General features: G+C 62.4%; 2 protein-coding genes across 13 annotated transcripts in view; one reads left to right on the top strand and one right to left on the bottom strand.

Moving 5' to 3' along the window:
• CTNND1 (catenin delta 1) overlaps positions 1 to 8,559 on the top strand; it is a 28,765-nt gene extending 20,206 nt beyond the window's left edge. For 4 of the 12 annotated variants that reach the window (XM_032690861.1, XM_032690862.1, XM_032690863.1 and 1 more), the window contains 14 exons: positions 447 to 910; positions 987 to 1,170; positions 1,403 to 1,520; positions 1,896 to 2,049; positions 2,440 to 2,457; positions 2,721 to 2,789; positions 3,887 to 4,014; positions 4,406 to 4,556; positions 4,758 to 4,950; positions 5,058 to 5,172; positions 5,727 to 5,814; positions 6,164 to 6,211; positions 6,349 to 6,446; positions 6,592 to 6,826. In XM_032690861.1, coding sequence (XP_032546752.1) covers positions 447 to 910; positions 987 to 1,170; positions 1,403 to 1,520; positions 1,896 to 2,049; positions 2,440 to 2,457; positions 2,721 to 2,789; positions 3,887 to 4,014; positions 4,406 to 4,556; positions 4,758 to 4,950; positions 5,058 to 5,172; positions 5,727 to 5,814; positions 6,164 to 6,211; positions 6,349 to 6,446; positions 6,592 to 6,696 — 1,933 coding nt within the window. In that variant the 3' untranslated portion in view covers positions 6,697 to 6,826. The other 8 variants (XM_032690872.1, XM_032690864.1, XM_032690867.1 and 5 more) reach the window with 7 other exon arrangements.
• Positions 8,560 to 8,768: 209 nt separating this feature from the next.
• On the bottom strand, positions 8,769 to 13,457 carry LPXN (leupaxin). The gene is made up of 10 exons (XM_032690162.1): positions 13,374 to 13,457; positions 12,355 to 12,484; positions 11,407 to 11,537; positions 11,270 to 11,307; positions 10,915 to 11,005; positions 10,697 to 10,840; positions 10,439 to 10,612; positions 10,285 to 10,366; positions 9,961 to 10,109; positions 8,769 to 9,878 (listed from the first exon to the last, which is right to left on the bottom strand). Exons 1-10 carry the CDS (start codon positions 13,455 to 13,457, stop codon positions 9,612 to 9,614), a joined length of 1,290 nt encoding a protein of 429 aa, XP_032546053.1. The 3' UTR covers positions 8,769 to 9,611.
• Positions 13,458 to 14,313: the final 856 nt, after the last annotated feature.

Raw genomic sequence — 14,313 nt, 5'->3', positions numbered from 1 at the left:
TGGGTTGGAGGAAAAGGTGATGAAAAGGGCTGGAAATTTCTTCCTCCTCTTTCAGTCGTGGATCAGACCTGAAGGTCTGGCTGTGAACAATTCCTTCTGCCCCTGACCGTGGAAGATAAGATGGAAAACTTGGTGGGAAAGAGAAGTGAATCCACCGCTCACCAGCTGATGTAAAAATGATTGATTTAGGGCCTACGTGTAAAAAACGGAATCCGCAAAGTAGGTCGACAAGCTGGGAAAATGTGAGAACTGGACGGCTTAGTTGATGAAACGAGAAGGAATTACGGTCTGAAGGGGCAGAACTTATTTTGAGGAACAGATCTAATTCCGGGGGATAGATGTAGGAACAAATCCTTCAAGGCTGTCACAGGGGGATAAGCAAGGAGCTTACGAGGAGCTCCAGCAAGGTCTGGGCGTGTGCTGACGCCCGCCGCCCTCTCTCCTAGGAGCTACGAAGACATGCTGGTGGACGACGTGGCCCCGGACCGGTACTACTGGGCCCCGCTGGCCCAGCACGAGCGGGGCAGCCTGGCCAGCCTGGACAGCCTGCGGAAGGGAGCTCCGGCCCCGGGGAACTGGCGCCAGCCGGAGCTGCCGGAGGTGATCGCCATGCTGAGCTTCCGGCTGGACGCCGTCAAGTCCAACGCGGCCGCCTACCTGCAGCACCTGTGCTACCGCAACGACAAGGTGAAGACGGAGGTGCGCCGGCTCAAGGGCATCCCCGTGCTGGTGGGGCTGCTGGACCACCCCAAGAAGGAGGTGCACTACGGCGCCTGCGGGGCCCTCAAGAACATCTCCTTCGGCAAGGACCAGGACAACAAGATCGCCATCAAGAACTGCGACGGCGTGCCCGCGCTGGTGCGCCTGCTGCGGAAGGCCCACGACATGGACCTCACGGAGGTCATCACAGGTGACGGCTCCGGGCGGGGCGGGGCGGGCTGGCGGTCGGGGTCCGAGCGCTCACCTTTGCGCCTGCGGCGTTGCAGGGACGCTGTGGAACCTGTCCTCGCACGACTCCATCAAGATGGCCATCGTGGATCACGCGCTGCACGCTCTGACCGACGAGGTGGTCATCCCCCGCTCCGGCTGGGAGCGGGAGCCCAACGAGGACTCCAAACCCCGCCACATCGAGTGGGAGTCGGTGCTCACCAACACCGCTGGCTGCCTTAGGTACGGGAGAGCCCCGGCCTGGGTCTGGGCTGCAGCACTCCTTCCTGGCTGTTCCTGGCACTGCCAGAGCTCTTGGAGCTCTGTGGAGACAGCTGCTGGTGATGCAGACTTTGATTTCGGAGCAGTTTCCCTCACTGAGGGGAGCTACAAGAGCCTTTTTCTCTCTTGAGCTCTGTGGGGTGCAGGCTGCCCTCAGCTGCCCCTGCCATGACGATTCTCTCCTGCCTGCCAGGAACGTGAGCTCGGAGCGGAGCGAGGCCCGTCGGAAGCTGCGGGAATGTGACGGGCTGGTGGACGCCCTGATCTACATCGTGCAGTCCGAGATCGGCCAGAAGGACTCGGACAGCAAGGTACCACAGTGGGGCTGGTGTCGGGGAAGGGAGAGCCTGTGTGGGGTGTACCTGGCACTGTTGGACCAGTCTGGCACTCACCCTGCAGTTTGGGATAGGAATGTTGGCCCCCCCAGCAGGGGTCTGCTTGTCACTCACCCCCAGACCGCTGTCCCCTGGCTCAGGGCTCTTTGATCTACCTGGATGAGGTGCTGGCTTGAATTTTCCTTGGCCCTTTCGTGCCAAGGCAGAGAGGTTTTTGTCCCACGGGGTACGAGCTCATGCCTGCAGCACTGGTCGTGCCAGCTTTGGGGTGGGGTGGGTGCCGGGTGCTGAGCCCTCACTCGGAGACTTGGGGTGCTGCTCCCAGTCAGACACTCTGGTTCTCTCCCCCAGCTGGTGGAGAACTGCGTGTGCCTGCTGAGAAACTTGTCCTACCAAGTGCACCGGGAGATCCCCCACGCCGAGCGCTACCAGGAGACTCCCCTGGTCCCTGCCAACAACGCCGGGCCCCACGCCGCCAGCTGCTTCGGTGCCAAGAAGGGCAAAGGTTTGTGGGCCAGCAGCAGCAGGGAGGGAAGGGATAGGGACAGCCCTGCTTGCAGCACGTCTGGAGGGTGGCCTGGGGTCTCTGTGCTCCGACTTGGGCACCTCACGTGGAGCCTGAGCTGCAGCTTTCTCCGGAGGCGCAGTGGGTCCCTGGCTCTGGGAGCTGCTGCTTGGCTCGCCCGAAGTGTTTGGCACAGGCTGTGCTGGGTGTCTCTGGTGGTGGGATGGTGATGGCTACGTCTCCACTAACTCCACGCCTCCCCTTTTCTCCCCGTGTCGCCCCTTCCCCTTCCCTTCGCTTTCTTGCCAAATGATCTGCCCCATGACGCTGTCGGCACCTCTCTCCTCCTGCCTCCCCTCTCTCCTGTCCTTCTCTCCGCCTCACCAATAGACGAGTGGTTCTCCAGAGGTGAGTGCGCTCTTGGTTTTACTTTTTTCCATGGTTCGATTGGGTGCTTTCTCCAGCTCTCTTTGTGTGTCGTGTCCCCCCCCATCCCCTGCTGGGCACATTCTGCCTGCAGTGTGGCTAATGCCCCCAGTGCCCCCTCCTGGGACGTGCTGGTCGCTTGGCTTCAGCCTCTGGGCTTGTTCCTGCAAGTGGCAAAGAGCTGGTGGGCTGAGGTGGGTGGGGAGAGGAGGAATCTCACGCCTCTCCACTTGCCCTTTTTGAAGGTAAAAAGCTCCCAGAAGACCCTGGTGCCGACACAGTGGATTTTCCCAAGAGAACAACTCCAGCCAAAGGTGTGTTCCTTGGATGATTGGCCTTGGGTGTTAGGGCAGCTCTTCCCCCAGCGAGCCTCTCCAACGGGCAGGAGCCTGCTCTTGGAGCAGGAATGTTCCTGGCTGCCCAAAGGCTTGTTAAAACTATGAGCTCTACCAGCAGTTGTGAGGATGCTTGTGCATAGAGGAGGTCAGTGCTGGCTCAGGACAGGCTTTAGAGGGAACTATTGCCTCAGGGACTGAGGGACAGCAGAGTGACACAGCCCTCTGTGATGGTCTCAGACCTCCAGCACAGTGGCCCTCTTGCCCACTCTTCTCTCCTGGGCATGAAGAGCAGGCAGGATTTAAAGCCAAAATCTCTCTGCCTTTAGTGTTCTCCAGCATGAGCATGAGGAAGGGTCATTCCACAAAAAACCTCTGGGGACAAGCATCCTACTGCCAGTGAATCACAGGCCAAGCAGTGAGCACTAGCCCAGGGCTTGAGTTCAGCTCCTCCTGCCCCCAAAGCACCCTGTGGTTCCCAGGAGGACCCCGCTGCTCCTGGGGCTACAAAGAGTTGAGCCAGAGGAATCAGAGGAAACTTAGGGCAGGCCTGAGCTTGTGAGCAGCTCAGATACATGGTGGTGGTGGCTCCTTAGGCTGACCTGAGCCGTGGGAAGAGTCAGATCCCATCTCTGGTGGAAGCCTGAGGAAGCACCTGCTCTGACTTTGGGGCCATCCCTCACGTCAGGGGAGGACAAGATGGAAAACCCGGCCTTGCACCTACGAACTGCAGCCTTAGTGCTGCTTTACAAGTCACTTCTGGGCATGTTGCCGTAGAAAAGAGTTGATGCTTGAAGGCCTGACCCCTGCCTGCGTGCTGGGGGACACAGCTTGGGGTGTTTCCCAAGTTTCTCCCTCTGGAGCTGCAGCGGTGTGTTGGGTGCCGTGGGTGGCAGCTCTGGAGTCCCTGATCCTGGATCTGGTGCCCTGGGGCAGCCCCTCTGTGCCAGGTATCCTGCCTCCAGGGAACCTGGGTCAAAGCTTCCAGCCTCGTCTGCCCAGCAGCACTCCCTTGGATGAGTCAGGTGCTGGTGGATCCCCGGGGTAAGCGCTTCCCACCCGTGTTCTCCTGGCAGGCTACGAGCTCCTCTTCCAGCCAGAAGTGGTGCGGATATACATCTCCCTTCTGAAGGAGAGCAAGACTCCGGCCATCCTGGAGGCTTCGGCGGGAGCCATCCAGAACCTGTGTGCTGGCAGCTGGACGGTGAGTGCCCCTGGAGCTGGCTGTGGCCAGGGAAGGGGCCCGGGGAGCCGGGAGTGCCGCCCGTGGTGGGGGCAGTGGGACCGGGCTGTTCTCTTCCTGCATGGCCCCAGGAGCCACGCACGGGGTCCCCTGTGCTGCGAAGGGCTCTGTGCTCACTGCCAGCTGCCTGTGCCCTCCTGGGGGCAGGGAATGAAGATAATAACCTGCATTCCCTCGATGTGTAGGCAGAGACCCTCTGGGAAGCCTGGCCTGTCCCGTGAGGGTGCCCTGGGGTGGGAGTGGGCTCGGTGGGTGCAGCAGGCCCCTGGTGCCTGTGGGGAGGGGGGGTGGCAGGGCTGGCAGGGGTGTCCCCAGCCCCAGGTGACAGGGGGGTGCTGTCCCTGCCCCGCAGTACGGCCGGTACATCCGCTCGGCGCTGCGCCAGGAGAAGGGGCTCTCCGCCATCGCCGACCTGCTGAGCCACGACAGCGAGCGCGTGGTGAAGGCGGCGTCCGGCGCCCTGCGCAACCTGGCCGTGGACCTGCGGAACAAGGAGCTGATCGGTGAGCACGGCGCGCTCTGCACACCCACCCCGGGCCGGGCAGGAGCGTCCTGCCCTGCTGAGGGAGCGTGTGGGCACAGGTCAGCCCAGCCTCTGCCCGCTGCTCCTCTCGAGAGCAAATGGGCCGCCCGTCACCTTCCGCGCTGGTTTTCCCAGCAGTCCTGTTCTTTCTTGCTCACGCCCAGCTCTTCCCCCTTCCCAGGCAAGCACGCCATCCCCAACCTGGTGAAGAACCTGCCTGGAGGCCAGCAGACCCCTGCCAAAAACCTCTCTGAGGACACGGTGGTGTCCATCCTCAATACCATCAACGAAGTGATCGTGGACAACCTCGAGGCAGCCAAGAAGCTGCGGGAAACACAGGGGATTGAGAAGCTGGTGCTGATCAACAAATCTGGGTAGGCGCTGCTCAAAGAGTGATGCCAAGGGGTGGAGAGGGGCTACTCCAGCAGCCTCCCCCGGGCTGTGACTGTTTCCAAACGTCTCTTCCTTCCCCTCTTCCTAGGAACCGCTCAGAGAGAGAAGTCCGAGCAGCCGCCCTCGTCTTGCAGACAGTCTGGGGCTACAAGGAGCTGCGGAAGCCCCTGGAGAAGGAAGGCTGGAAGAAGTCAGATTTCCAGGTGTGGGGATGCCCTGTGGTGGCTGGGGGAGTCGGTGGGGTCCTGCAGCAGGGAGAAGGGTGTTCCTGGAGCTCAGCAGGACCAGTTTGCAGCCTTGCTGGTGGGACTGGGCACCCGCAGAGGTGTCTGTCCCCTGTGCCTCAGGGGAATGTCCCTGCTCCTCAGGGCAGCAGGAAGGCTCTGCTAAGGACACTCGGAAGTGTCACACCCTGTGTCCCACACCAGCATGTGGCTCCATAGGCAGGAATTTTGTCACCCTAAACACTGCTGTGGCAGTGCTGAAGAACAGGGTTCTTCTGGGCTCAGTTTCTTTCCCAAAAGCAGGGACTACCCATTTTCCTGGAGCACTGGGCAGTGCCCCAGTCCAGGCAGGGCCCCCTTGCCCTAATGGGGTTGTGGTGGGGGCTCGAGCACCCTTTGATTACTTTGAGCCCCTTGCTGAAGGGTTGTGGGAGAGCTCCTGGGTCCATCCTGGTGCTGGAGGGTTGGGATGTGCCAAGTGGGAAAGGAACATCTGGGCCCAGGGTGTGACTGGTCACTGTCTGTTGCTATAGGTGAACCTGAGCAATGCCTCTCGGACCCAGGGAGGCAACTCATTTGATGACAGCACCTTGCCTCTCATCGACAGGAACCAAAAAACAGGTACGTGCCTGCTTTCAGCACCTGTGCCCACCATCATCCCCCCACACCCTGGGTACCCAGGGCAGCTGGCCTTTGTCCCCTCCTTGCTCTCAGCCCAGTCTTCCCTGGCAGCCACAGCTGCTCACACAGGGCCATCACCAACAGTTTGGGCCTTAGCTGGCTTTCCTGGCCATCAGGGCCCTCAGTTTGGGCTTTAGGTGGCTTCTTGGGGTTGTCACTGGTAGGGCCTGTGGCATCCTTGGGTCACAGAGCTGTGGCTGCAGCTGGGCCTGGGCTCCCCCAGCTGGGGCAGGTGGCAGTTCCTCCACGGCTCAGGGACTGTCCCTGACCTGCTCTCCCGTGCTTGTAGATAAGAAATCCTCCCGGGAGGAGATCCAGATGAGCAACATGGGACCAGGTAGGAGAGGGACTGGAATGGGGGGTCCCTACGCCCCCTCAGTGTGCAGGGAGGGGGGCAGAGCTCGCATCTCCTGTGGGGATGGGGCAGCTCTCCCTGGAGGTGACACAAGCTGACTGTCCCCTCTCCTGCTCCAGACAACTATTCCACACTCAACGAGAGGGACCACAGCAGGACGCTGGAGCGATCCGGTGACCTGGGAGAGATGGAGCCGGTGAAGGCAGCACCGCTGATGGTGAGCAGCTGTCCCTGACGAGGGAGGGGCGCAGGAGGTGCCATATCACTGTCCTGGCTGGCAGGAGGAGGGGAGAGCTGGGCTCCCACAACTAACACCCCCCCACGCCCCCTCGCCCCTACTAACCCCCGTGTGTCTGCAGCAGGAGGAGGAGGGGCAGGAGCCGCAGCCTGAGGTAGAGGAGGCGGAGGAAGAAGCTGCTGTGCTTTCCCCCGTGTCGGTATGTCCCGCGGTGTCCTGCCCAATCTGACAGTGGTGACAGATCCTGCTGTGCTGTTAGGGGTGCTTGGCCAGCCAAATCCTGCTCCAGTTGATCTCTGCTGCCGTGGTGCCGCCTCCGCCGCTCGCTCCCGCCCCAGCCCTGCTAACGCCTCTCCCTCTCTCTCTCTCCACAGCAGAAGATCTAGCTGGCCTGCCCACCTCTGCTCCGTTTGGGTTGATAATATATTATATATATAAATATATAACTCTTCATGGTGGAATGGACCGACTTTTACCTTGTCTTACTGTTGGAATTTTTGCTGGACTCCTTGTGCCAACCATCCAGCCAAACCATCCCTGGGCCGGCTCCCCGGGGCAGCCTGGGGGCCACTCGGCCTCCTCTGGGCCTCTGCACCTCCCCGTCCCGGGACACCACGACTGAGAGCTCCTCCTCCCATCCTCCACCACCACCTCCTTCCTCCCGAGGGGTGGAACCTCTTCCTGCCTGACTCTGCCGGATCAGCCGGCGTGGATGCTGCACAAGGACTCGGATCTCTGCCTTGACCAGGAGCTGCCTTCTCTCCCACGCCTTCCCCCTGCTGCAAGGCGTCCGCAGGGACAGGGACTGGGACCTCACTCGCCGCCGCCTTGTTTTTGGTTTGGTTTCGTTGCCTATAGGATGTATTTTTTTTTTTTTTGTGCGGGATCACTCTTCAGCCAGGGACAGCACAGACATCCCTCCTCCCTGGGGGCTGCAGGACCAGGGTCCAGGGGCTGGAGCCGTGGTGGGGAGGGCGAGAGGAAGGACGGCCAGCAGCCAGCAGCCAGCAATAACTTCTCTTGCTTTGCTCTAGACGAGGCTTCGGGGGGCGTGGGAAGGGGGATGTGGCTCTGGATCCTGCGGAGGGGTCTGGATGGGGGAGCCCCGGCTCCCACCCGGTGCCTGTGTGAGGAGGATCCTTATGTGGGGAAGAGGGGCAGTGCTGGGGCGAGGGACGGGCCTCCCGGGGCGGAGGCGAGGGGTCCCTGCGGAGGGAGGAGACGCGGTTGGATTTTGGGGAGAGGGCTTGGGGTGCGCCGTGCCGGGCGGCTGGAGCCGGGACCCCCACGGCGCTGCCCCCCCCCGACTTTTCTCTTGACACGTGCCTTTCTTTTGCCACTGTGAAATAGCTGTTTGAATCGTACTGTCCGGCTGCTTCCCTGGGGAAAGGGGAGTTTCCTGGGCTTCCAGCAGGGCTGAACTCCCCCCTTCCCCACCGGGAGCCTTCCCTGTCTGCAGTGGGGCTGGGAGCCTGTTTCTGGGGGGAACCCACCCCCCCCTGCCCTCGCTGAGAGGGTTCAGGGCATTGCCATCCAGGCCTGGGGAGCCTGGGCTGCCACGGGAGCTGGGATGTGCTCCTCCTCCTCCTCTTGGCTGTGGTGCTGGGGCACATTGACGTGCTGTGATCTTCTGGGGGGCCCTGCTGCTCCCTGTGCAACTGGAAGCCTCTGTAGGAGGCTGCAAACTGGAGCAGGAGCCCTCCCAGCCCGGGGCTCCCCCCGGGAGGGGTGTGGGGAGGTGGCAGGGGCAGAGCTGGTGCCTTGTTCCTGCCCCAAATCCCACCCCCCAGCACCAGCTGGGCCCTCCCTGCTTCCAGCCCCACCTCAGCTCGGTTGGGTTTTGTTCTGGGGTCTAACTCTTCTCTTTTCCTTTAAATATGTAAAACACTAATTCCTTTTTTAATTTTTAATTCTAAATGAACCAAAAAGACAGCGTCCCCCTCCTTTCCTCCTCGGCCCCGCTGGGGAGGGGGGCTAAAGGAGGGGAGGAGGGGGAAGCACCAAGCCGTTCCTTGTCTGATTCCTGTGCACACTCTTGTAACGCTTTGAAAACAAAATGATTTTTTTATATAAATAAAGTTTTTAAAGTGTGTCGGTGTGCCTGCCCCCCCTGGCTGCACTCTCGGGTGTTTCTGGCTTTGCTGTTGGGACCAAGGGCCTTTTCCAGGACTCTCAAAGGTGCCGCTGTGTGACAAACCCTTTCTTGTCTGAGGGTGACACTTCCCTGCCCTCCCACCCTGACTTGCACCTTTGTCCCCAAAGCCACCAGTGAGCAGAGCAAAGGCAGGACCGGCTGTTTTATTGCTTCGGGTCCAGGGGGCAATGCCCAGGATGTGTGGCTTGGCAGGGAACAATGCCGGGAATGTCTTGCGGGAATGTGGGCAAGGAATGGCGCCTGGAATGCCTGGCACCAGCAAGGCTGGGGACAGATGGATGGGTGGGACAATAGGAGGCATGTTGGGCTCAGCAGGGACAATGGCAGGGTTGTTGATAGCTGGGGACCATGCTGGGGACGTGCAGGCTGGGGGTCAGAGGAGGATTTTGTTTGGGGACACCAGGCTGGGGGTCAGAGGAAGAGCTTATTTGGGGGCAGTCAGGCTGGGGGTCAGAGGAGGAGTTTGGAGACACCAGGCTGGGGGTCAGAGGAGGAGTTTGGAGACACCCAGGCTGGGGGACAGAGGAAGAGCTTATTTGGGGACATGCTGGCTGGGGGTCAGAGGAGTTTGTTAAAGGGGCACCCAGGCTGGGGGTCAGAGGAGGAGTTTGGAGACACCAGGCTGGGGGTCAGAGGAAGAGTTGGGGGGCACCCAGACTGGGAGTCAGAGGAAGAGCTTGTTTGGGGACACGCAGGCTGGGGGTCAGAGGGGGAGTCTGGGGACACCTGGACTGGGAGTCAGAGGAGGATTTTGTTTGGGGACATGCAGGTTGGGGGTCAAGAGGAGGAGTTTGGAGACACCCAGGCTGGGGATCAGAGGAGGAACTTGGGGACACCGAGGCTGGGGGTCAGAGGAGGAGTTTGGGGACATCCAGGCTGGGGGTCAGAGGAGTTTGTTTGGGGATGTGCAGGCTGGGGGTCAGAGGAGGAGTTTGGGGGCACCCAGACTGGGGGTCAGAGGAGGAGTTTGGGGGCACCCAGACTGGGGGTCAGAGGAAGAGCTTGTCGTGGCAGGCCTGGCAGTACATCTTGTCTCCCCACTCGCGGAAGGTGCCTTTCTGCAGCCGGCCCAGGCAGTAGGTGCAGACGAAGTGCTCGGGGTGGTACTTGCGCCCCGCGGCCGTGATGCAGCGCCCGGTGACGGGGCGGCCGCAGCCCTGGCAGATGGTGCCCTGCCGCCGGTGGAAGTGCAGCTCGCAGTAGGGCCGACCCTCCAGCTCGAAGAAGGAGCCGCCGGAGAAGCTGCTCAGGCATTCCTGGGGGGAAGGAGACCGGGAAAGGCTGGCACGGCCCCAGGAACGCCGGGCATGGCCCTGCCGCCCCACTGCCCACACTCACCGTGCACACGAAGCACTCGGGGTGCCACACGCCCTGCAGGGCCGACAGGTAATTGTCCGTGACCGGCCGCTCGCAGCCCTGGCATTTGGGGGCGAACATGGCCAGGAAGTCCTGGTGGCAGTAGGGCTTCCCGTTCCGCTCCAGGAACCCTGCAGAGAGGGGACCGGGATGGACACCCACTGGGGGGGGGTGGGCAGCAGGGCATGGATGTGGGTAGGAGGCAAGGGAAAGACCGTGGAGGGATGTCAGATGGGGCGGTAGGTGCAAGGGCAGGGGCTACCTGGGGTGGGGGCAGGCCTGCCACACCCGTCCCCCGGGACATACCCTCGTCCCCGAAGACCTTCCCGCAGTGGGCACAGAAGAAATGCTCGGGGTGCCAGGTCTGGTCCAAGGCCGTGAGGACTTTCTGCAGGAACGGGTGAGGTGAGGTGGCCGGCGGTGGCGGGGAGGGGGCATGGGAGCACAGGGGGGGATTTACCTCACGGATGGTGCCGGCACAGTAGGCGCAGCGGGGGGAGAAGGCCTGGTGATAGTCCTCCTCGCAGAACGCCCGCCCGCCCTGCTCGAAGAAGGGCTGGCTGTCCAGCCCCTGCCCGCAGCGGGCACAGGTGAAGTGCTCGGGGTGCCAGGTTTTGCCCAGGGCTGTGAGCACCTGCGAGGAGGTGGGGAGAGGCTGAGGGGGGCTCCGGGGGGATGCTGAGGGGAGGGGGGTGCTGGGATAGCAGGGGGGGCTCACCTTGCCGGCGATGGGCTTGCGGCAGCCGGCGCAGACCCCCGCGGGGGCGGCCGTGATGCCCAGCTCCTGCAGGTCCCGGGTCAGGCTGCCCAGCATGTTGTCCAGGGAGGGCTCTGCGGGCACCCCGGCTCCCTGCCTGGACAGCTGCCGGGGAGCAGGACGGTGAGGGCCGGGTGAAGGTCAGGCCCCCAACCCCCTTTCCCCAGGGCCAAGCTCACCTTGCTCTGCATGTGGCCCAGGTCAGCCAGGAGCTCATCCAGCTGCTGGGCGGCCGCCGTGGGTGGGGGCTGTGGGACCGGGGTGGGGCTGCTGGACACGGCACAGGGGGGGCGGTGCTGAGGTTTCCCCTTCTTCCAGGGCTGAGACCCCTCCAGCCCCACCAACACGGCCCTTTCCCAGAGACCACTGCAGGGAACACGTAGCCCAGCCCTCACCCCAGCAGGGATGCAAGGTACAACCTGCCCCAGCTCACAGAAGAACCTATTTTTCGGACGTTGAGGTGACCCCAGGTGGCACATCCCAGCAATGAGTGGGCACCCCCAGATGACTTTGCCCTCCCGTGGCCATTTTTACCTGTACACTGTCTCCAAATCCTTTCCCAGAGACTGAGCCTGAGGCAGCAGCTGCACCTGGGAGGACAAACCCCTGCAGCCAAGCTCCCCTGGCAGCTCCATCACGAGCTGAGGGGGTCTGTGCTGAGGCCTCTGTACCTTTGGGGGTGCCAAGGCAGGAGGCTCAGAGCCACGGGGGGCGGGTGGATCCTGGCAGGAGCTTGGTCCCTGCCACGCAGGGTCCTTGGAGGCCTGGAGGGAGCTCTGCTCCAGTTCTGCCAGCAAAGCATCTGCACAGAGAGACCCCCCTCAGGCACCACAGTCACTGGCTGCCCACCCTGCTGCCACCCCCTTGGGAGGTCTTGTACCACTCCCAAAATCCCAGGAGCAAAAGGAGCATCCCAGTAGGTTCTGCCAGGCAGGTGCCAGTGCCCTGAGGGCACCCAGATCCCCATCCCCGGTGCAGGATGTGTCTGCTGCTTCCTGCAGCCTTCCTGGAGCGTGGGTACCACTGGAAAAGGGTCCTGCCCCTGCACACCATCCCTGGCCTGCCAAGGAACATGCGCCAGCCCTTCACTTCATCCAGCACGAGCCCTGGAAGGGGAGGGCTCAGCCTCGGTGGGTTCCATGCACCCAGAGCGCTGCTTCCCCCAGGAAGGGCCGAGAGCTCGTTCTTCCCAATTCTGTCTCGCCACCTTGGCCATCCCTCACATCAGGAAACAGGGAATGCCCCTCCCTCCCCACCACGGCACAGCCGCTTCCCCCCCCAGGCCAGGGCCAGCTCCCAGCACCCCCAGAAGTTGTGCTGCAGTCCCGGGATTGCAGCACTGCCACAGCCCATTTCCTGCTCTCAAGCTCGCTCCATTTTCGGCCAAGCTCTTCCTTGACCACCCCATCAGCCCCCTGGGATGGGGGAGGCACTGCAGGGAGTGTGGCCCCATTGCTGCCCCCATTGCTGCCCCCTTAGAGCATCCCCACCTGGCCCTGGGGGAGAGGAAGGACAAGACTCCCCCCAGGCGCTGCAGGCACGGCCCCACGCCAAGCCTGGCTGCAGAACCGCCTCTGGAGCGGCCCAGCTTACCCAAATCCTCCATCCTACCCTGGTACAGGGGCCCGGGGGCCGGGGCAGCACCCTCGGGGAGGTGAGCTGGCACTCGAGGCCGTGCAGGCGCTCGGTTCCGGTGCCGCCTCCGCCCCTGCGCCGGGTTGTGTCGCTCAGGGTTTCCCTTTGTGGGCTCTGCGCCTCACACCACGTGTGATGGGGCAGAGCTGGGGCACGGGGAGCCACAAACAGCCCTGGGCTGGGGCCGCAGGGGGAAGAAACTGGACAGTGAGTTGTCCGAGGAGCTCTGGGTAATAACTGGGATGCTCTGGGAGCCGGAGCGTGGGTGCCCTGCAGAGCCAGGCCTTTTCCAGAAGCCACTGGCCACGTGTGCTGAGGGATCACATCCCTGTGCCAGGTGGGAATGGATTTGTGACGGTGTGACAGAGCAGTGCCTTTTGGGGAACGCTTCTGGAGCCTCATCTTGGATTTCCAGGTAAGAGCAAATGCCCTTTTGGCAGAGAAATCCCCTGGGAGCGGCCAGTGGATGTGGGAACAGCTCCAAGGGACTGGTTCATGACCTGGAGGGCTGGTCTGTCGTCCCCTCTCGGTGCCCCTGCCCCTCCAGCATGGCTGGGGGGAGTTAATGCCAGAGGTGGGTGCAGGGGATGTGCACGTGGCTTGGTGTGTCCTTTGGGCTCTTGTTTGGGTGTTTGGAGGAGGCACCACCCTGTAGGGGATGGATAACACCTCCAGCCCCTTGGTTACCAGCAAAGCTTCACCGTGCCCTGGCCTGGCTCCTCCTTAGTCCGGCTCCCCGGGTGTTCAAGGGTGCCAGAAGAACCTCGGGAGCAAAGGCTGTGTGGCCGAGCGCGTCCTCTCGGCGGGGCCACGACCCCCGTGTGAGCGGGGAACCGCAGCATCCGGGGCCGCCGAGGCACCAGCGCTCCCACGGGCCGGGCTGACACCACCACGGCCCCGCTCCCAGGCTCTGCTGAGCCCGCCCGCACCCTCAGCCGGGCCGGGCTCGAGCCCCTCGAGCTGCCTCGGCGAGGTTCTCCGAATTAACTGACGCGCTAATTACCACGTCGGTGACGGCGCTTTTGTTCCCTGCTCGCAGCAGGGCCATCCAGCCCGGCAGCACCTCGGGGAAAGCCCCGCGGGACATTCACCGGGACGCGTTTCAGGGCAGGAATCCTGAGAGCCACCCGGAGACAAGCCGGGGCACTGCTGGTATCGCTCAGCCTTGCGTCAGGCGCTTCCCTCCCCGCACGCACCAGAACCTTCCTGCCTGCGGAACGTCTGGGGCTATTTTTAGCCTTCTCAGTGATTTACTCTCCCCCCTGGGGACTTGTGAGCCCGAGGGCACACGAGGAGCTGGCGCTGTAACTCCTCTTTATAAAACTGCCCCTTACAAGCCCCTCGGAGGCAAAAGGCTGAGCTGCTCCCTGGCCAGAGCTCTGCCCCCCTGCAGTGGCTCAGCCAGAATTAAGCAACCCCAGCCTTGCCCGCAGAGGGGAGATCAGTCGTGACAATGACAGGAACAGGTTGGTGCGGGGGTGACAGAAAGCAAGACCCGGCCCAGGTCAGCAGCTGTGGGGAAGGTTTGTGCTGAGCCTCTTGCCTGGGTCTGGCAGGGACAGGAGGAATCCCCGTGCAAGTACCCTGAGCTTTGCTTTAACTTTCCCAGGTTCCCCCCCTTCCCTGGGCTCGGTGTCTTGCTCAGAGGAACAGGCTCTCCACGGTGAGGTGGTTTATTAGAGGAACCGAGGAAGGGAGAGCTGGACACACTTTTGTCTTCTAGGAACACGAAACAGAGCTCAGGACTCGAAACCCGGGAGCAGAAGGAAGCGCGGGGCGGCCGGAGCCCTCTTCGCTGGTGGGAACCAGTTCAGCAAACAGGATTTACCAGCTAAACGCCTCGGGCTCTTCGAACCCCGGTGATTTTCGCCGCCTCCGGAAAGAGGATGAGGAGCACCTCGTTCTGCTGCCGCGATGGGGCGCCTTTCCCAGAGGGGCACTGT

The sequence above is a fragment of the Chiroxiphia lanceolata genome, chromosome 6 (genome assembly GCF_009829145.1).
Source record: "Chiroxiphia lanceolata isolate bChiLan1 chromosome 6, bChiLan1.pri, whole genome shotgun sequence".
Classification (NCBI taxonomy): domain Eukaryota; kingdom Metazoa; phylum Chordata; class Aves; order Passeriformes; family Pipridae; genus Chiroxiphia; species Chiroxiphia lanceolata.
Note: the sequence above shows the minus strand (reverse complement) of the source record. Positions and strands in the feature narration are given on the sequence as shown.

Bases quoted from the DNA above. Each gene is read 5' to 3' on its own strand.
- LPXN (XM_032690162.1), bottom strand. From the start codon at position 13,457: ATGTCCCGCGGGGCTTTCCCCGAGGTGCTGCCGGGCTGGATGGCCCTG. The intron at 11,006-11,269 runs GTAAAAATGGCC...TGCCGTGTCCAG, and splicing joins GATTTGGAGACAGTGTACAG to CAGCCCCACCCCGGTCCCAC. The intron at 10,110-10,284 runs GTATGTCCCGGG...CCCTCTCTGCAG, and splicing joins GAAGGTCTTCGGGGACGAGG to GGTTCCTGGAGCGGAACGGG.